Source organism: Ambystoma mexicanum, chromosome 6p (genome assembly GCF_040938575.1).
Source record: "Ambystoma mexicanum isolate Mex_15411 chromosome 6p, UKY_AmexF1_1, whole genome shotgun sequence".
Lineage (NCBI taxonomy): Eukaryota > Metazoa > Chordata > Amphibia > Caudata > Ambystomatidae > Ambystoma > Ambystoma mexicanum.
This window is the reverse complement of record NC_090935.1, coordinates 597,805,181-597,827,809: the sequence shown is the minus strand read 5'-3', so window position 1 is coordinate 597,827,809 and position 22,629 is coordinate 597,805,181. Positions and strand designations below refer to the sequence as shown.

At 46.7% G+C, this 22,629-nt stretch overlaps 1 protein-coding gene across 1 annotated transcript in view; it reads right to left on the bottom strand.

Annotated features, from left to right (window-relative positions):
• The window catches only part of WDR41 (WD repeat domain 41), a 579,210-nt gene extending 557,919 nt beyond the window's left edge, over nucleotides 1-21,291 (bottom strand). The window contains exon 1 of the mRNA XM_069627429.1: nucleotides 20,937-21,291. Coding sequence (XP_069483530.1) covers nucleotides 20,937-20,984 — 48 coding nt within the window. The 5' untranslated portion in view covers nucleotides 20,985-21,291. The remainder of the gene's footprint in view (nucleotides 1-20,936) is intronic.
• Between the last annotated feature and the right edge of the window lie 1,338 nt (nucleotides 21,292-22,629).

The following is a 22,629-nucleotide window of genomic DNA, read 5'->3' as shown; positions in this document are numbered from 1 at the left end:
CCTTCTTCCATCCAGTCTGTTGCAGAATCTACTGTTATTTTGACAGACACATGCTACCCTGAGGATCAACCCCCCGTTAACTCCCCATTGAACATTATAACAAACTGTAACAATAAACAGCTAAGCAATGAAAAAGTTGCCGAGATGCCCTCTTTCCCACAGAGGGCCACCTTGGATAGAGGGGAATCCCCTCCTTCCAGCACAGATTCTTAGTCCCTTTCCAGCCCACCCAGACACCTCTTAGACTACTCAAACGTTAACAAGTTCCTTTAAGGGCTCAATTAAGAGGGAGTTGACCCCTCTCATCTGGAAAGCCTCACTGCTCTTCCTCTCCTTCCAGCCACCTGCCTCCTGGTGTTCCTGCTCTGCACCCCCGAACAGCTGTGTGCAGGGACTGAGCTTATATTTATACCTTTTTTGCGGACGTCCCTATTCCTCACCTACAATCACCAAAATTCATCCAGCACTGAAAATTGTTCTACACAAAAATATGAAGGACACAAGCGCCATGCGCCACTAGGCATTTTTCCAACAAAAGTGTTCAGTGGACAGCACCTTTCTTGTGTAAATATCAGCCAATGACAGCTTTTGTCATGTAGAACTAGAGATTTTTACAATAAAAGTGTCAGCGGACAAAAACTACAATTTGGACAGGGATTTGTAGTTTTTCTGGAGAGCCGTTATCCGTTTGGTTTCGGTTTACTAGAACATTGGTGCTTGGACCCAGAAAAAGGCCTACAGTGAACAACATTGTTTACACAATAAGAGTATGATGTACCCGGCTCAAGGACGTTGGCATGCCCAATTCAGGCTATTGGAAAACAAAAGTACTGTACCATACATTAATATTGCAACATGCAAAAGCAAATCTCGCAACAATCCATTTATTCTCTCAATTAGCCCTGAAGCCTAAGGGTGATAGGGGGACATGGAATATCCATTCAATACATTTTTCTTGACAATAGTCCAGCACCAATTTTCCTTTCCGTTGTCACTCTGAATCTGCAAGGGTACTCCATAGTACACAGCCACTTTATCCAACAATTTTATCATATTCAATTGCGTGCCTCTTGTGCATGGCAACACCATTAAATAACCAGAATACATGTCCACAATAGTACATGCATATGGACATCTTCGGCTAATGGGCAGAGGACCGATCTAATCAATCTGCCAAATCTGTCCGGGCAATTTACCCCGTTTCAATGTACCATGAATTATGTGTGGAATAGATCTTTGCCTCTGATGTTGACACAAGAAATTGTAAAATCATAGTTTTCACCATTTCTAAAGGAAGGCTAATTCCTCTGTCTTGCGCCCACCTCATAGTAGTTTTTTCTCCGAGATGCCCACTCTTCTGCTGGGCCCACTTAGCAATCCCCTCCAAATCATTGTCCTCACCCCTCATGCCCATGACCAAAATCTTGGCATGTTCATCTGCAACAGAATTGAACCATTGTACAAGAGGTCCCAGACATGGCCTGCACCCTTTCCCCTCATTTCGAGGTACCAGGAGCGTACTCGCCAAGGTATGTGAAGTATGAGGAGCAAATGAACCAACAAAGAGCTGCACTCGGACTCTGCCCAGTATACATCAGAAGATCCATACCTGTTTAAGCGCCATAACCAGACAACCCTGGGAAGCACGGTACCCTATCAGACAGCCGTACCAGCCGCTGATACGAAACGAAGAGTACCTACAGACGGTCCATGAAGAGACCCAAAGAGCCCTAATGGAAGGCCAGTGGAAATAACTCAAGGGCCTGAACAGACTTGTGAATGAACAAAAGCATCTATCGAAGATAGCATGCCAGTGCGAGTAACTACGAAAATAAATATAATGGACACAGAGAAGAGACGATGTTAAAACGTGAGGAACGGTTGCTACGAGACAAGATGGGAGCAACCGACCTGTCATACGTGTGTAAATAGGCTTGGAACGCAAGAGGCAAAAGAAACGATACTGCTTGCAATGCTTAGTAGAAGATTAGAGCGGCAAGCGCCAACCATATATCTACCTCAATAAGGCACATTATACAATTACAAGTGCGACTCCATTTTGTAAAAGCAGAAATGTACCCAGGCTGCCAGGGGCCTGACAGGCTAAGTTTCGTAACCCTGCCAAAGGCAAGAGAAGGAGCGGAATCGAAACTAAACAAAGAGCGGCTCATGCCTAGGAAATCGAGGTCAACCAGAGAAAGGGAGGAGAGCGTCAGCTAACAAGACTCAAACTTCAGAGCATACCAGCCTGCCTCATGAAGATCAAGATAAGGGGGGCCCATGCAGTTGGCGAGGCTGAAACAGAATTAAATGCACTTAAAGCTGGAAACTGAAGCAGATTTAAGGTCAACTAACACGTGACCAGCCAGGCGAGAAGTACCACCACCGCCTGATGTCATCCAGGACCCGAGGATGCCATAACTTTTCCCGATCAGAGACTACAGTTGAGGCCATCCTTAGCCAACTAATTGACACATCGCCCAAAAACACTGATTGATGGAAAGGAGGCAGCGTGAATCCTGGGGCACAAGGCACCTGGGTGTCCATTCTGCATGCCGCTTATTAAAATGGGGATTTATGTCTAGGGGTGTAACCTGCCCAATCACAATGGACCAAGTTATCTGGAGTCCTATAGATAGTGGAACCAATAAGACGTCATGCTTGTAGTGATGTCAATCAGGTGTGGTCTAGTGGGATGGGCGTAGACACCCACCCGATAAGAGTTATCCAATCCGCATGCCCCATCATCATATACAGATATAGCACCTATACTTAAGTTACCTTTCCTAACCAATTATATTGCATGTCGAGTTTTTGTAGAGTTAGACGTCAATGATGACGAATATTGCCTATAAGAATTTCTGTTCAACTGAAGTTCGAGGAAGTCGGAGCGAGACAGGTGATCGCAATGCTGCTGATTTCCATTTGTTTCCCTGTTTGATGTACTTGTCATTAAACAGACTTCCCTTTGCCAACTTACTGAGTCCTCATTATTGAGTCGTGTTGGAGTAAATGAATCCTGCACCCCCTGTCCTCACATGGTGCAGCTATCTTGTCTTACAAGTTCTAGAGGGGGAGCGCTGACCTATGGGCCCATCAGTGAATTCCTCTCCTCTTGAACACCATCGTTCTAGTGAATCTGTTGCGCTAAGTGCGTCTACACGATACACAGTTACCTCAGTAGGCATTCGCATTTACGTGATGTCTTGCCACAGTTCTTTCCCCATACTTCTTTGGCATGAATTTTCATTCCATTCTTTTGCCAAGTATGCAGCCACACAACCAGCCCATTTGCAACAGACCATGAGTCTGTATAAATGTAACAACACCCAGGTATCTCTTGCTTTAAAGCCCGATATACAGCGTACAATTTCGTGAATTGGCTACTCTTGCCCTTTCCTGTGGTAGTTAACACCTTTTTCGATTTAGGATTATATGCGAAAGCTTTCCAATGTCGCTCGGTTCCCACATATTTAGCGGGACCATCAGTAAACCAGGCATGTTCAACTTGCTCACTCGTCAATTCTCCATAAGGAATTCCCCATTTGACTGCAGATTCATCAATGTTTCTTTCCTCCTCTTTCTCGTGCTCTAGATCCACTAATGGAACCCCTGCCATCTGCTCATGTAATTTCGCTACTCCACCTTTCCGTGTTTTGGCAAGATCTTGAATGCATCATTTCCATTTGATCATACGGGCTTCTTGCGCATGCCCCATTTGATGTGTTTTAGGGGAGCTCAGTACCCACTGCATAATCAGTATTTTTAGTCGGAGAAATATATCATGACCCACCGTCATCAGTTCTGTATCCACCAGAGACCAATACCATGCTATCAATTGGTTCTCAAAAGGAGTGTATCTGTCACCCGCATCAGGCAACTTCTGACTCCAAAATCCTAAGGGCACCCTCTTCTTGTCTTGTTTTTGCCACAAACTCCAATTTGCATAAATATCCTGTACAGATACATTCAACTTCACCTTCCCGCCCCTCAATGGCCATAAATCAAGCACATTCTGTATGGTATATTTGGCTAGTTGGAACGCTCCATCTTGTTTTTCACCCCAATCAAAATTGAATTTCTTGCGTGTCACTTGGTAAAGAGGTGCCAAGATCTCCCCCAAATGTGATATATGTTGTTTCCAGAATCCAAACAACCTGATGAACTGCTGAGCTTGTTTCTTCGTTCTCATAGTGGGAAACTCAAGTATCTTTTGCTTAGCTTTGGGCACCATTTCACGATGCCCGTTATGCCACTGAATTCCCAGAAAGATCACGGTCTCTGCCGGACCTTGGGTTTTGGTCTCATTAATTTCCCATCCTTTCTTCTGTAGTCCCACTATGATAAAATCTAAGTGCACTCACACACTATTCTCATCCTTTCCCTGTATTAAAATGTCAATGTAATGCACAGTTTTGAAATCCGGTTTGCACAGAACTTTATCCAGATGTTCTGCCACCAGCCGGTGACAGATTGTCGGAAAATGCAAACTGCTCCTGACATTTATCATCAATCGGTATGGTAAAGAAGGCATTAGCCAAATCTAACACTGCGTACCAAGTTCCCTCAAACTGCTGTACATTTTCAATCAAAGTCACTGCATCCAGGACTGCAGGTATTAACGGAGGAGTATATTTATTCAACTCGCGATAATCAACAGTCATACGGTAACTTCCGCCGGCTTCTTGACAGGCCAGATCGGGTTGCTCCAAGCCATGGTTACGGGGCGTAATATGCCAGCTTCTGAATAATCCTTTAATGGTGTCCGCAATTTCCTTCTGCCCCCCCAGGAATTCGGTATTGTTTCATAGATACTTGTTTGGGGGCTACTGGAGCCTGGACCGGGGACATTTTCAATTTTCCTTCCATCACTGGGGTACAAATTAAAGCACTCACCCCAAACTGATAGAGTTTTCCTACCAAACCCAGGGTTAAACCCTCTGAAATATCAAATCGAATGATATATTCATGGATAGGAACCGCCAACACACTTCCAATCGTCATATCAATTTTAGTCTGCACGGCAGGGGTCTCTTTTTTTCCCCCCCAGCCCTGTGATCATGAAAGGTCTTCCTGTAAACCTTAAAGGATTCCCATGTATCAATGAGGCCTCCGCCCCGATATCAATTTAGGCGTGTACCTCCTGTATGTTCCCTGATTGCCAAAACAATTGTACCTTTAAATGAGGCCGTCTGTCTAACTTAATATGGGCAGTTGTTACCGGAGTTTACCACGATCTTATCTGTACTTTGAGTGCATATGTTTAGACTGCATCTCCGCCATCGCACTCACCATTTTCCTCAAATCCGCTTAAGTCGGTTGGGATTGGGGGGGGACATACTCGAAGACTCATTCCCCTCCTCAGATGGAGGTGCAGAAGGAACCTCATCCATCCTGTGCTTATGTACCTCCTGTCGCTTCACGCGTTTATAACGCTCTTTCCCATCTAGTCCTCGCTTCTTATACAATTGATACATTTCCCATCGATATTGTATCGTCCCTCTGCACTCCATTTTTTAGCAGTGCTAAAGACATATCGCTTTCTAGATACCAGAGAATCTCGGCTATCAACCCTCTTCCTGGGAGTGCGTCTTTCACTTCGCCCCTCCCTTTCCCGCTGGCAGGGGCATTCCTCTGCTTTTTCCCCCATTCTCCTAGGTCTACCAATTGTCTAATATCATCCACCACCTCATCGGTCATTCGTCCAGTCATTGCCACCAAAAGGGTCATTTTGACATTCTTATATGCCGGCAAGGCGGTTATAATGATGGCATTCCTGGCCGAAACAATTCCCATATGTTGGGGAGTATCTAAATGAATTGCCACTTTCATGGCATGTTCCCTTACTCTTTGAATGGCCTGCCTCAATGTGTACCACTTCTTATCCTTGGTTGGCCAATCTGAGGCAAGAGGATACTTACTGTTACACCCTTGGGCCGCTAATTGTAACAAAAACATTTGAACCTCTCTTCCATCATCGTCACAAGGAGGATCTATACGTAACATTTCTTGCACATGTGCTTCCTGCGTCAATGGCAGAAACCTGGCAGCTTCGGTGGCATCTACACGTAGACCCGCCTCCCCTCCATCAAATAACCTGATCATCCAGTTAACAAAGATTCACCAGCCCAATCCAGATTCAATCGGCTGATAATTTCCCCAACCTCTTGCTGGGAATAATCCTCGAGCGTTGTCAAATCCACCATCCCCCCTCTGGGATTATTCGGATTAGGAACCCCTCTTCTGCGCATCACGGGTTTAGCTGTTGCCTCCTTCCGATCGGATTCCGGCCTGGGCAAAACATCAGACTCTGACCCACTCTCTGTACTAGTGCTGTCAAATACATCTCCATCCCATTGGTCGGGATCCCAATCAACCCGGCAGAAGCAATCAAATTCACTCTGCCTCTTCTCTTTCGATATTTGTAAAGAGCAACCCACAGAGCAGCTCGCTTGGCTACCGCTTGATATTTGTCGGCCTTATCATGGTACAACTTCAATTGGAGCTTCTGCATGAAGGCAATCTGCTTTTCAGCAGCCAGCTCCTTTTCCAAACTCAGGACACTTGCTTGTAATTCCACATTCTGTTGGTGCATCTTTCGAAAAGCATGCAACAGAATCCAGCCTCTTCTACTTAGAGCCAAACACTCTTTTCCCTTTTCTACCGGCGCCTGGTGCAGGCAGCCCACCACTTCAGTCGTGCTCACCTCTCCTCTACTTGTGTCCCAAGTCTCACTTAGACCTGCACCATATGCCCAGGTCTGCGCGACTTTGTCATACGGACCGTTAGTCCACCCTGGAATAGTTACCTCAGGACAGTCTCTGCCTGCAGAGCTGCCTTTTTTCCAAATAGAGAATTCACAGTATCAAATAAATATCTCACGTCCCCATCATCAATACCTCGCAAAAAACACCTTTCAAGTTATTGCCTCTCTAAGTCCCAAAACTATAAATGTTCTCAAATCAGCAGGGCGCTTTGGCATCAATATCAGCACAAAGACCCTGCTCACAGCACGAAAATGTCTTGCTTCGGCTTGGCCATGTGAAGGATCGTAGAATTACGTACCCCTAGAGCCTGACAAGACAAGTTATTGAACTGAAATAGGCAAATGAATCACACTTAGACCACCAGTTATTTGAATACAAAAATGGCTTGATACAGGCCCTTTATTCACACATTATATACACACACATAACACAGTCAGTTTATGTAAATATATGGAAAGAAAAGCAGAACTGTTAATATAGTTGCAGAAGGCGGCTTCATCTCGGCCACCACAGTCCCAGAGCATGTAGGCAGAGAGATCACTCATACCAACGGGGTCTGGCGAGGAGGGTCCACCCTCTCAGCGAGACTGCATCACCCGGGGGTCCAGTTCCATCTGTCTTCCCAACAGGAATACCTCTTCTCTTTATGGGGGAATCCCTGCCCCTCAATGGTTATCAGACTGCCCTCTGCCGAAGAGGGGACAATAAGCATGAGGAGCCAAGAGTGGAAAATTCCAGCTAGAAGTGGAAAAACCCAGCTTCTTCTCCTTGCCTTCTTTCTTAGGCCCCTTAACACTGCACCTGCAGAATGCTCTGACTCCCTTTCTGGCTCGTCCTTTCGGCGAACATTACAACTATTCTCCACAATTAGCCCAACTGACATCATTATGTGACCTTGCCTCTGCTGCAAAAATGCACGTCTACTTACTGGGCCCACGAGAACCTTCATCGCAGTGATGGAAGTGAATGTACAAAATGGCCGCGCCTCGGCGCCATGTTCTTTTAACTCATTTATCGCACACGCACTACAGCCCCACAATCTTTTAGGATTGGGCAGCAACCATGGCCGCAGGATACAGGTATGGTGAAGGGCAGATTAAGGCGGTGGAAATCCCACGCATACAAAGGCTACATCAGGCCACACATATTGTGTTAGATCAGGCAATGAGGGGGGTGATTAGGAGGGTGCTGACTCTGTAAACAATTTAAATAAGATGGTGGGATACCGTGAGAATACTAATGTACCATTCTTTTGTTGAGGAAGGAGATGGCGAAACCAGTGGTGCGGGTCGTGGGACACTATTTGATAAGAAGAATGGAGCAGAGAGTGCGAGAACAGCTGAGGTTGCTGGTTGACATGAAAGCCTTTGATATCCACTGGATCCATCACAGGGGGGTTGCAAGTGTGCCAGGTGCCTTCATTGGTGGAAGGACAAATGAGGAAGGGGCTGCCGAGACCCGCGTTTGTGATTTTGCACATTGTGGGAAATGATCTGATGCAATTGGGCAGGAAGGAGCTGATCAGGAGCTCGTTATCTGTGCTTACCTGCTTGGGATAGGCATGCCCGGGGGCACTGCTTGCCTGGTTGCAGATAATTTCTAGATTGAACTGGGGGTACCAGGGCCGGCCACGCCCTTTGAACATGTTGGCACAAACATTTAACAATGAACTGGCCCAGATGGCCGTCTGTCAAGGGCATTTTCAAGTCATCAAGAACGGCCTGTTGAGGGGCCCAGGAACTTGTCACCAAGACGAAGTTTATTTATCCCAGCATGGAACAGAACTATTGTAGCTGAACGTTTTTTGCCATGAGAACATTTGTGCATTTTGGGGGATGGAGGGGAAGCGGCCCGAGGGGGGGGGGCGTTCGGCACCCCTGTGGCAGGGGATGAGGGGGGGGGGGGGGGGGGGAGGACCATGGGGACACCGAGATCACCTTCTGGGGGGGGGGGGGACTCAGAGCTGGAATGAGGCACGGCATCCGGAAGCTCCTGGGGGCGGCGGGACAGAGGAGCAGCTAGGCCAGGTAAGAAAGGGGGGCTTCCTCCCAGTAACACCCCACGAGTAGGGCATGGTGGGGATGGGACAGGGCCTCACCACCACGCAACGCCCCAGCGTGGCAGAGAGCGGTGTCCAGTCAAATGGTCGAAAACAAAGGATCGAATGACCATTTGATCGACAGTCAATTTATTTATATATATTTTTTATTTTTGGGTTGGTAAAAAACATTTTTTAATTTTAAATAAAACAACCCTTTTTTTCGATCATTTTACTGTCGATCAAAAGGCATTCGATCCTTTTGTTTCGACCATATAACTGCCAACCGCGGAGAGCCATAGTCCGCCGGGACCACTTGCCAGTAGTAAGGGTTTGTAAATTATGTATTGATTATTGATAACTGTATATTGGAGCAATGTCACATTTTTGGAGTGCATTAATGTTTGCTGCGATATGTGGCCGGTTTGGCATACTAAAACGTACTTGTCTCGTGTGTTCACTCTCCACCTGGGGCATGCCCCCCTGCTCAGCCCACAAAGGCAAAAACCCACCTTAACTGGGTTGCCAGGTTGGGCGGGCGCGGAGCGGCCAGAGTGGACGGGTCAGGAGGATGCCGGTTGTAACCGGCCCTCCAACAGGAAGCCAGTTCGCTGCAGCATCAATCTGGGGCTTAAATATAGCCCCTGGGGGACAGGGAGAGTACAGTTCTCTGCCTCGTCCTCTCTGGATTTTCGCCGCCGCACCTGCACTTCCTGCAGACCCCAGACCATTTGTAGTTCTTCCTATCCCACCCACCCTTCTTTCAGGAGGAGGGGAGAGGGGTACAGGTGGGGGGGAACGATGGGGACACTGAAATCACTTTCCGGGGGACTCTAGAGCTGGGCCACTTGCCAGTAGGAAGTGTTTGTAAATTATGTATAGATTATCGATAACTGTATATTGAAGAAATTTCACATTTTTGGAGTGCATTTATGTTTGCTGTGATAGTAAAATGTGGCCGGTTTGGCATCCCAAAGAAACGTGTCTTGTGTGTTCACTCTTCACCTCGGACATGCCACTCTGCTCATCCCACAACTATGATATTGTTAGCGATGTGTTTGAAACCTAGTTCCCACAATTCTGCTCTGTTTTTTAATTTACAGTATTGGGTTGTTTATGCAGAGCATGCATGTGCATCGGTGCATTAAACTAAAGTGCTGCCCAAATTCTGCCGCCTCTTGGAGTACATTGAGCAAGCAAAAGTGCTGGACCTGGTAATAAAATATCTAAAGCCTTGATTAAAGTGCTGATACCTATTCACAAGCCAACGCTGTTGGCTTTGCCAATGCTTGCTTTAACAGAACTTTAGTGGAAGGAACAGAGGTGAGGACAAACATGATACTGCTTATAAATCAAGTAGTTGAAGGCTCACTTGTTAAGACATTTTAATTATATCAGTGGCAAATTTACAGCTGCAATTCTATGACAAGACAGGCTCGCATTATGCTTATTATTTCTTTAATGCTGCCATGTCAGCATTTCAAAACTTCCACTTTAACATCACATTTCATTTTCTTTTTCTAAGTACATGAATTTAGAAAAGCAAAATAAAATCCTAGGTTAAAGTTCTTTGAGTCAACCAAAGTTCCAACCATGAAAAAAGGACTACACTCTCCATGATCCTCTAGGTCTCAGTCCTGACCCAGTCCTTTCCACCAATCAGTGCTCCCTCTGGGGTATAACTACTCCACACACTAGGTCCCTTCCTCTTTCTTTTTGCTGCCATTGACTGATATAAGTATCCATTCGAACTTTCCATTGTTGAATAGGCTAGTAAAGTTTGTGTTACAATTGTAAGATTGACTGCTTTCAGTAGTAATAGTAAATTAGTTTTACTTTATGATATAGAATAATAGCACGCAAGTATTTGTAAAATGTGCTCACATTGTACCCGATAGCTTTGCGCGTGCGCGCATATGACCGTTATTATTCTGCCTCGCGATTCTTTCTCTGCAAGCGTATTCTGACATTAAGGAGAGGTGGGGAGGGAGGAGCCGCGGGCAATAGCGCTCGCGTTTGGGCAGCCTCCCCGCTCTCCTCAGGTCTGCATTCATTGCGCCGGATAACACGGAGCGCACTAGGACCCAGAGGTGTCTATGCAAGTTAAGACTTCCCGGCATCCTCCGGGCCACTCTAACGCTCACGCCTGCCTTTGGCTGAGGCAAATTCGAGTGCAAGTGCATTACGTGTGTGCGTGAGAAAAAAAAACGGAAATTCATATTTATTGTTTCGATCCTGCAAGCTGTTCAGAGATAATTACTGAGGAAGGCACAGAGTTAGTGACACCTTAACTCTGCTGAATGAAAGCCTCTAGTTACTGTTGATCCCCTAAGTTAGCCTTGCTAACAACAAGATAATGGCTCAATTTACTCACCCCACGGAGTCCCAATCCATTACTCCAGAATGGAGTGAGGAAGAGTGGGTGGAGGAACCCACTCTTCAGGACACTGAGTTATCCCTCAGCTTTAAGAAAATTCTAGGTGACTCCCTGACCCAGGCTGTTTCTCAGGGCATGCAACCTATCACGCAAAGGTTCGATTTATTAAAAGCTTTGATGACAGAGCAGAGAGAGCAGCTGGCTAAAAGGAAAAGGCGGTCAGACAGCCCTAGAGAGGGGACCTGGGCAGGACACCCCTAAAAAGGGGTTGAAAAGAAGGGGTGTAAAAAGACCCGAAGAGCGCAGACTCTTTGACCATCATCCCCCCCCCCCCCGGGCTCAGAAGAAAGGGTCGTTCCATTGAAGAAGGCCTTCCATGAGAAAATGGCGGATCGCCAAGATGAACCCCCTACCCCAGGGGTGGATAATTCAGGGGATTTCGAAGAAGGTTATGCTCCTGACAAATAGGGAGGCGAAGAGGGCGAAAGCTGAAAACCCATTGAGCAGGAAGTGGTTCTCGAGGAAGAGAACACAGTGGATATGTTTGATCCTGAAGCCATAAGGCACCCAAAGTCATCGGAATGGGTGCCTTTGCCCAGAGTGGCACTATATATGGATCAGCATATTAGAAAGCCCCTTGACAGGGAAGTGCGATCTCGCATGAGATCAGAATGCCCAAGATAAGAGCTCCCAGGTAAGCTTGCTGAGACACCTGACCTAGACCCCAAAATGGTCACATTTGTTACTAAGTCCGCGCGAGATATCAGAAAGGGTGTTGATTGCGCATGGAGAGGATGCCAGGACAAACTTCTGGATTTGGCAGGGCCCCTGCCCAAAATAACAGACTCAGCGGAGAAGGCAAAAGACACTGGGATTCCAGTAGATGCCCAAGCCCTGGGAAACTGGGCTCAAAGAGCATGTGTCTCCTGGGGAACTCCAACTTTCGGAGACCAGAAGAGGTGTCCTAAAGATCGATAGTAAACTCAGCGATCTAGCCTCTTATGGGGCGGGGGAAAGTGCTAAAGGGCTCCTTTTCGGGGAAGCCTTTGCAAAAGAAATGTCACAATTTGTGGGGACATACTCTGTGCTGGAAAAAGCACAGAGCTCTATAAAAAAAATCTTTCTGGGACGTGTTTTTGCCGGGACTGGGAGTTTCAGGGGTCGTACGTCCGGTCGCTTCAACTATCAGCGGAGACCTCAAGGGCCGCGTGCCCAATATTGGGAAAGTCGTCAACAAGACACCTTCTTTCCTGCCAGAGCAAGACATTCGCGAGGTCGCAGAGGGAGAAGTTCTTTCCGTCATACCAGCCCATCAGGCGGTGAGTACACCAAGCATGCACATTGGGGGAAGAACTATGCATTTTTTGGCAGCTTGGCAAACGTTATCAAGCGATGCATGGGTTTTGCAGGCAGTAGCAGGCCTTTGTTTAGAGTTTATAGGCAAACCAATTCAGCTGAGAGAACCTCATCCTATTTGCATGCCACAAGAGGAGCAAGCGCTTCTGCAGAGCGAACTAGAGAAGTTGATAGAGAAAGAATCGATAGAGCGCGACACACAAGGAGGACAAGGTTTCCTCAGCAACATGTTCCTGGTGCGCAGGGGAGAGAAATTAAGGGCAGTTATAAACCTAAAAACTCTGAATTTGTGGGTCACGTACAACCATTTCAAGATGGAGGGCATTCACCTCCTTCGAGACCTTTTGCGTGCAGGCGATTGGCTAGCGCGTTTGGACCTCAAAGATGCTTATCTAGCGATTCCGATAGCAATGGCCTTTCGGAGGTTTCTCCAATTTCGGTGGCAAGGAAAGATATGGCACTTCATGTGCCTCCTGTTCGGCCTGGCGTCGGCCCCCTAGGCGTTCACAAAATTAATGAAACCAGTGGCTGCAGCCATAAAAGAGAGGGGCATCCGGATTATCATCTACTTAGATGATATTCTAGTGATGGGATCCGACAAAGCGACCCTCACGCGGGACGTGCAATGGATTTTCAAGCTTCTATCCTCTCGTGACTTGTCCAGGTTCACTAGAAAGCCCAAACTCGTACCAGTTCAGAAAGTAGAATTTTTGGGTTTCACCATAGACACAGTGAAAGCCATACTAGAGCTCCCGAGTTACAAAGTGAAATCGATAAAGAAAGAACTCAGAGGAGCGATTGTGAAAAGAACTATCTCGCTTCAGAATCTACCCAGGATAGTGGGTCTACTAGCGGCCTCCATTCAAGCCAGTTTTCCAGGGCCACTTCATTATCGAGCACTTCAAAGGCTCAAGATAAGGCACCTTCAAGGAGGTATAGGTTACCATCAGCTAGTGAATCTGGACCAGGAAGACACTACCAAGCTTCAATGGTGGTTGCAAAATATGGAAGCCTGGAACGGTCGAGCAATCTTCGGAGACGTTCCAGACCTTATCATAGAGTCGGACGCAAGCAGGACAGGCTGGGAAGACAGGTGCGACCAGACTCAGAAATGAGGAAAGTGGTCAAGCGAAGAGCTGAACTTGCACATAAATTGCCTACAGCTGCTAGCGGGCTCTTTCACTGTTTGTGCGTTCACAAAGGACAAGAGAAGATGCTGCGTGCTGCTGAAGATGGACAATATCTCATCAGTACGGTAAATAAACACGCTAGGAGGGACGAAGTCCAAAATGCTGGCAGAACTAGCGAAGGACTTCTGGCATTATTGCCTGCAGAACAATATAGCAGTCACAGCAGAATATCTACCGGGAATTCAGAACAGAGTAGCAGACTGGAATTCTCGATATATTGTAGACTCCAGCGATTGGACGCTACACCCTCGAATTTTCAGGAGGTTACAGGAATTATGGGGGCCTCCAGATACAGATCTGTTTGCGTCCAGACTGAACGCCCAGAAACAGAAGTACTTCAGCTGGAGGATCGACCCGGGTTCAGTGGGTACAGATGCCTTCCTGCAGTCATGGAGCGGAACAATGCATTACGCCTTCCCGCCATTTGTGATGATCACGAGAGCCCTAGCGAAAGTACGCAGGGACAAGGCGGAGTTGATAATGGTGCTACCAAGTTGGAAATCGCAAGCCTGGTTTCCAGTAGCGATGGAACTTTCTTTGGATTTCCCGAGGATAGTTCCGTATCAACCGGATCTCCTGCTCGACCCGACAGGGCGAGTTCACCCGTTGAATCAAGCAGGCTCATTGCACCTAATAGCCTGCAGGGTTTCAGGAAAAGTTGGGAGTTGCCAGGTATTTCGGAACTCGATTCAGACTGCATCAGAGACTCCTGGGCGCCTTCCACCGTCAGGAGCTATAGTGCAGCTTGGAACGGTTGGACAGTATGGTGTTCTGAATTCAGTTTGGATCCCGTTTCAGCCCCTTTAGTACAAGTATTGAATTTCCTAGCTTCAAAGTTTCAAGAAGGGAGCGCCTACAGAACCATAGGAGTATTGAGATCGGCAATCTCTGCCGGCCACGAGAGAGTGGAAGGCGGTGCTATAGGGGAGCATCCAGCAGTCTTACGTCTCCTCAAAGGGATGAAGTTAAGAAGGCTGCCAGAACCCAACTATGCGGTTTGTGGGACGTTAGAGACGTATTTAACTTATTTCTGAGATGACCAGAAAATGAACATTTGTCCCGATCTCAGCTGTCGGGGAAGTTAGCTATCTTGTTGTGCTTGACAGCATGCCGGAGAGTATCGGACGCTAAAGCCCTAGAAATAGATAGAACATTTTTTTACCCAGAAGGAATAGCCTTTACTATAGCTAAAAGAACTAAGACCGATTCCAGAGCTATCTTGTACCCATACTTCACTGAGAATAAGAAATTGTGCGTGGCTCAATGCATTAAAGATTACGAAGCAGCGACAGACCAGCTTAGGCCGCGTGGGGTAACCCAGTTACTTATAGCACGTAGGAAACCTCACCATGCAGTAGCAACAGCAACTATAGCAAGATGGGTAAGGGAAATAATGCAATGGGCAGGGATAGACTTATCCTTATTTGGGGCGCATTCTGCTAGGGGAGCAATGGCGCCCAGAGCTTTTGCAGCGGGGGTTCCACCTTGAAGACATTCTATTTCAAGCCGGTGTCTGATATAACTAATAGGGTGGTTGCAAGCTTTGAACAAGCATAACGCGAGCCTCCTCTCTTGTCATAGAACAAAGATTGCCCATGCTTACAGCTCAGGAAGTCTACATTCTATTAAAGACGAGGAGGCGAGCATTATATCCCACCAAGAATGACAAAGTTGATGAATATTGAAATGCATACGTGCAAACATTGATCATTCCCACCCTCACATTTGTTTCTCTATTATCCACAGGAGATGACCAGAAAGCGGCTTGAAAAGAGAGAGCGAATATGCAAAGAATTGGAATCACATGTTGTCCCCGTTGGACCATAGACTTTCGCAGACCGGATCAGTTCCCGGATTAAATTTGGAATGGTTTATTGGCAAAGGACAATAATCGCAACGGATTAAGATCTATAATGGCAAAGAAAGAGGAAGGGACCTAGTGTGTGGAGTAGTTATACCCCAGTGGGAGCACTGATAGGTGGAAAGGACTGGGTCAGGACTGCTGAGACCTAGAGGGTCATGGGGAGTGTAGTCCTTGTTTTCATGGTTGGAACTTTGTTTGACTCAAAGAACTTTAACCTAGGATTTTATTTTGCTTTTCTAAACTCATGTATTTAGAAAAAGAAAATTAAATGTGATGTTAAAGTGGAAGTTCTGAAATGCTGACATGGCAGTATTAAAGAAAGAATAAGCCTAATGCTCACCTCCTCATCTTCAATAGAATGAAGACTTCCTGAGCTGTAAGCGTGGACAATCTTTATTAAGCCATGAAGTCTCAGAAGACTTCTTTGAAGTAACACTGAGGAACACTTAAAGCACAAATGTCACTGCTTGATAGAGTTAGCTTAAGGATACCCCAGAAGGATGGGTTTTGGGTGGGGAGGAGTAGACACTGGGTGGGAATAGCCATGGAGCTCAGCACGGCCATGAGCAGTCAGTGGGTGGGTAATCAAACAGTACGCATAAGCTCACAGGGTTTGAAATTTAAATTCCGGTATCTGGCATCACGCAGTAGGCAAGAGATACCACTGGGGAACCAGGAGTATTGCCAGCATACCGTGATTCTAACTTCCAAAATGCACAAGAATGTTTTGCCCAACTGTTGGGAATGATTTCCCTAAGGTGCCATTTTTTTACCTCCATTTATGGACCCCCCCAAACATTTTGCTTTTGTTTGACTAACCTAACCTGGCTTTTCCAGCAGAGCATACCCATCGGCTGCGCTCCTCTGGGCTTTTCTCATCTGTTACGAAGAAACAGACACATCCTTCAGATTGTCAGTACTGGGAAACTATGTACCCTTTAGTCTTTGACTATGTTGCCATTCTTGGTAACTTTTTATCTATGTGCCAAGTACCTTACAGTTCTGCGCATTGGGGTCCTTTTTTGTTTTATGGCCCTAGAAACCCTCTGAGGATTTTTGGGTGATTGTACAAGTGTACCAGGACGAACTGGTGGCAGCAGTTTACTTTTATAGTACTTTTACTTCTTTTTAATTAACCAAATCGCATTTAACGTGTTTGGCTCATGACTGTGGCTAGTGCCGAAAATGGCCGTTCCTCAAAGTCTTTTGTTCTGTCCTTTGGCCATTTTGTCACTTTGCCTTTCCCCAGGTCGAGCAGACGTGGCAATTCCTAATTTGGGCATGCAGCCTCCCACGAAAACCGCAACTTTCGCGGGCTCCTGACTGTCTGGTCCCAATCCACACTACTGGTGCCAGTATGTCTTTTATGCCTGAATGACTGGGACCACCGTGGACCATGATTAGTCCACATCAGGTGTGTATGCAAGAGAGCAGATATTTGATTGGTTATCCCAGATTTGAGCGTGAAACAAATCTTGGATAATAGAAGGGACACTGCATCCATTCCCGGTCAATCACCTTAAGTTCACACCGAACTACAGAAGGAGCTAAGTATCCTGAAATGCTAAAGCAGACCTGTGGAACCATTGGAGACATGCTGGAAGGTTTGGCACGCTCAGCCCGCTGTTGTCCCGTCAGACCCCTGTTTTTGCATCGACCATTGAAGGTCTATCCAGCGAACTGACCAGCTTGAACCAGGCATATCACTTAAGAGCGTCGCCATCCCAGGTTGACACTCGAGACTTAAGGAATCGCCAGCTTGTGGTCCATGGCCCTCCCCCCAAATTTCATAGACCTAGCACCTCTGGGTTGCGATTTAAGAGAGTGCGTCACACCACGAGCATTTGAGGTCCCAGTGACTGCCTGCTGTGGCGAAGGTTGTTGTAGGAGCCTTGTCTGCCTGCCCCCCTCTTCCCCGAGACGTGCCGCACTGGAACTGTCCTCTTATTCTTCACTGAGAGCGCAGGAAAGGCTACTGTCCCACAAAGCGTGTCTCATCCCGCAACTGCTGAGAGCCGGAGAGACATGCAACTGCAGGGGTTGAACCTACAAACGACTTGGCCTAGACTGGCAAAGTTTGGCCCGGACTGTGTCGATGGTCGGTGAGTATTGTTCTTTGCGCACGAGAATCCCTAAAAAGATACCCACCTTAGCTGGGCTAGCCTGCTCTCCCTAGCTATTCCTTGAACCTGAAAGTAGCTCGACCTGCAAGGGTAGACCCTCCTCGAATAGGAAACTGTTCTTCATCAGCTCAAGCCCCTTCCTGAACTGCTACAGCTCCATGAAGAGGGCACACTTTGTCTCATAACACACTACTGTACTTTTGAGCATAAGGCTCCCCACTTCCTATAGCTGGACTGCTTAAGTTAGGGATCGAATCCAAAGAACTGCCTAATGCTATATTTGTGTTAACCTACCCTACTGTTACAGGTTGTGACTGCGTTTTCCCCTCTACCGCCTTAAGCGAAACATAAGTGTATATATGTTAAATAGTGAAAGGCGTGTGTGGTAACTGTTTTATATTACTGTGGTTTATTTGTGTTTAATTATTAAGGCCTATAATAAATGTATATATATGTTTTATACAAACCTGTCTACGCCTATTCTGTGGAGTTTCACTGTGTGTGCTCATTGTGTGCTTCTGATCACTCTCACCCCTCCTGAGACATAAGTCTTCACTGCCTGCCAAGCTACCGTGATTCGTCTGGCTCGTCGGGAAGGTTCTCCTGTTCCACTAAACTAGGGTGGCCTCCTAAACATCTGCCTACCAGGTCAGAGTTTAGAAATCCATCTTAACACCAATAAACGCTGGAACAAGTAGAGACACACCAACTGTAGGGCACAAGTCAGCTTCAGACCCATTAGAGGGACGGAGGCGGTACTTCTCTCTATCTGACATGACCTAAAGCCCAACGCAGGCTCCAACGCAAACTCTGCATTGATACAACTTGACATCTCTGCAGCCGACACAGTCAACCACAACATCCTAATCAGAAGATTGGAAGAAACAGGGATCACTGACACTGCACTGACCTGGATGGAATCATTCCGAGCTGAAAGAAAATAAACAGTATGGATAAAACCATTCAAATCAGCGCCGCGAGACACCACCTGTGGAGTACCACAAAGACCTTCCCTAGCCCCACTCCTCTTCAACATCTACTTGACCCCACTAATCAACCTCATCAAAAGGCACAGCCTCACCTGGTACAACTATGCAGATGACACCCAAATCCTCTACATTGAAACAGCCTCAAACTCATCCAGGGCTAGACAGAAATCATGACCATATCCAAAAAACCAGGAATGCAACCAATACAACCCATGGCCAACAGAACTAGGAATCGCCCACACCATCAAAAATAGTAAAAAACCTTGGAATCCTAATGGACAACGAGCTAACTCTAGAACTGCAAGTAAATGCAATAATCAAAAAATGCTTCTTGCATCTACACACAATCAAAAAGATCCTACCATTTCTCTCATTCACGCACAAAACACTAGCCATCCTTCATCTCCCTCATCATGTCCAGGGTAGACTATGCCAACAGCTTATAGCTCGGAATGCCGGGTAATCTACTGAAGAAACTGCAACGTGTACCGAACGCAGTGGCCAGACTCTGCCTTAAACTATCATGAAAAGACCACATCACTCCTGCGCTAAAGATGCTACACTGGCTGCAACTCAAAAAAAAGATCACATTCAAAACAATGTGCACAACACAGAGAGCAATCCACGGAAAAGGAGAAGAATTCCTTCAAGAGGAAATCACCATTTAACAGCTGGCCAGAACACTCAGATCCAGTAACAAGATCAGCCTGGAACCAAAACACTAAACAAGGAAAGAACTGGGTGGGTCAGCTTTCTGCTGCCTAGCTGTAAAAATGTCAAACTCTCTCCCGAGAGAAATTCTAAACATGAAGGAGCATCTAAAATTCAGAAAACTCCTAAAAACCTGGCTGTTAAACTCAGAACTGGACGAAAACGAATGAGCAACACCCACACACCCCTCAGAATGAACACACACCTCACAAGATGGAGGACTAAAGTGTACCACAACAAGTGCAGGATGTTGGAGACCACATAGTGGTAGGTAGAGCCGGGTCCCCATGGAGGGCCTTAACAGACTCTAAAGAGGGAGATGGGAGAACTAGACTGACCCACAGACAGGAGAAAAGAGGTGAAGGAGAAACAGTGGCGACCGAACAAGACACCACAGGGACCAGGTAGATCAAGAGGACAGAAAAAAGAACCCACTGCCCCCCGACGCACCCCCAAAAGAGGTAGTAGGTGAATACCTATATAGCCAAAGAGCAAAAAGGGTGCAGAAATACATTATCTGGGATACTAGGTGGATAGCCCTGCAGACAACCCACAACTCTACACAGAATAAAGGTGGGAGACACTGTCCCACCAGAGCACCACAATACGCAACACTAGCAGGGACACGTATCACAGGTTGTCATAGCGTAGGATCTACGATGGAGCGCCACCACTACCAAACCCACTAATCTCGTCCCTCTGCTCACACCTCCCAAATTCTAAACATAACACAACCATACCTGTACTGCGCACACACTTCATTACACTGCAACAACGAAACAAACCACACATAGCCTCACACGACAGCTACCAACCGAAAAATCACACCCACGCTCAGTGAACAGTTTAAACCTAAGTGAAGCTGCCAACAGCACATCACAGCTGTCTGGAGCCTTTTCCCGCTAAATCCTATTAACTTACCCTACCCCCTTGCTTTTCAGATCATATGGTTCGAGCCTTAAAACACTTGTGTACAGGCGCGTTATAAATGCCATATCATATCATATGCTCCATTATTTAAATGTGCCCTAATTCTTCATTTACATTCTCAAACATTCAGCGTTAATGTTTGTAATGCACCCGTTGGGCTGGGGAGCAAAAAGTAGCGCCCCGCAAAGATTTTCCTAGGGTAGCAGCAGGAGCTAAGTACTCTAAAGCGGTAGTTTCGGTTTACAGGTAGTAGTGCTAATAGCAAAAGGGGCTGCGGCTTAACGTCCTCTGGCATAATACCTGCGGCATTAAACAGCCTTAGTCCCCCTGCCTTCACTCAATGCTTTCTCTATAGACCCATGCGCATAGGGAAAAACTACAAGTTCCGAGATGCAAAGGGTTGATGACGGAAACCACACACCCGTCTGACTGTGCCACACATTACTTCAGTGATGGGTCCACTTTAACAGCGACAGCCCACAAAAAACCTCCGCTGAATTGGGCTTGGCAGAGGGCCCATTTCGTTCTCAATGTCAGATGATGCAAAAGGGTCTAAAAGTAACGGGGGTGGCTGCCGAGCGTTGCCGTTACCTCTACGTGTCCTTGCGGTTCCCGGGACCCCAGCAGCCAGCGAAGCATCTTTGCAGGGACCCTATGATAGGAAACATGGGCTGTTTTTCCACTGAGAGGTCCTGGATGCGGTCAGGTTTCCTGCCTCCAGAACTACTGGAGCAGCAGCTTGAGATTCTCCCCGCCTCTCCCTCGCTACGGCGTCACAGGGAAGACAAAACACAGCAGGCTAACCGCGCATGCAGGCAGAGCAGACGTCTAGCATGTAGTGCGGGACAGCGAAGCACTGTTGTGTCACGTGACACGATCTTGTGCAACCCTATTCTGCAAAATACCATGTCATTCTAGTCGCGTGGGTGTAGTAAACCGACAACATGATTTGTCTGTGCAGTCTATACGATTTCAAGTTGCATCTGGCGCTTATCATTCACATATACAAGTGGGGTAAGAAATCGAGGGTGGGGATCCGCATTTAGGGGCGTGGGATGGGCGTGGCCTAGAAAGTACACAAACTGTAGTAAGGTTCAAACAAATAAATAAATGCATGCAAGCATTTATATATTTGTATGCGTACCTTACTATGGTTTGTGTAGTATGCAAAGCATATTTCATAAACAGAAATATGTAACATATTTCCATGTTTATAAAAGATGGCTTGAAAAGTACACAAACCACAGTAAGGTACGTACACAAATATATAACTTTTATATATTTGTGTGCATACCTTACGGCTTGCGTACATTTCAAGCCATCTTTTTTAAAAATGTCTATGTGGCGTGAAGAGTGTACAATTCAAGCCATCTTTTATACATTTTGCCAACGGACAAAGCCCGAGGCGTTGGCAAGGCTTTATAAAAGATGGCTTGAATTGTCTACTTTTCATGCCATCTTTTATAAACCTTGGAATTCCCAGGTTCGCTGAGGGTTAAAGACGCCTCGGGCGACCTGGGGAAACACAGGCACAGTAACTTCCACTGGTGACCAAGTTACAGTGACTGACAGAAGTGCCAGCCGGTCACAGTGTCACTGTGGCTGGCTGGCACTTCTATCAGCTTAACTGACTTAATGGTGGGTGCATCTCCCTCGATGCTGCGGCCGCAGCGGGATAATGTGTTCAGCCAATGTTTTTTCCTCTTAAATTCTGAGATTCATAGTTTTTCTCCTCTTTTTGAAAAATTAGAAAAACTACAAGTCACAGAATTCAAAGCTAAAACAGGACTAACTGGCCTTCTCACACATTGGGCCTCATTCCGAGCATGGCGGTAAGGGATAGCGGCCACCGCTAACGAGAGCGGTGGCGGTAATCCCTTACCGCCATACTCCGAGTTCCCTTTGCGCCATGGTGGTTTTAACACCTGCTTTTAGCAGGTGTTAAAAACCATGGCGCTAAGGGACCTTGATGTTAATTACGCCACCGTAATTTACGGTGGCGTAATTGACGCCTTCCCCACTCCCATTATGCCCTATGGGGCAAGAATGGGAATGGGGAAGGGTAAATGGGGATTGGGGAATTACCGCCCCGCCAACCTTGGAATGGGGCGGTAATTCCGCCATCCACCAAGGCGCTGCCGGTCCGGGTACGGCGTCAACCAAGGCGTTAATAGCGCCATTGGTTAGCGCCGTACTCGGAATGAGGCCCATTGTCCCATAACTTTGACAGCTCTGGATGTACAATTAACGTTCTTAGTTAAACAGAGAACATACGGCCATTGGC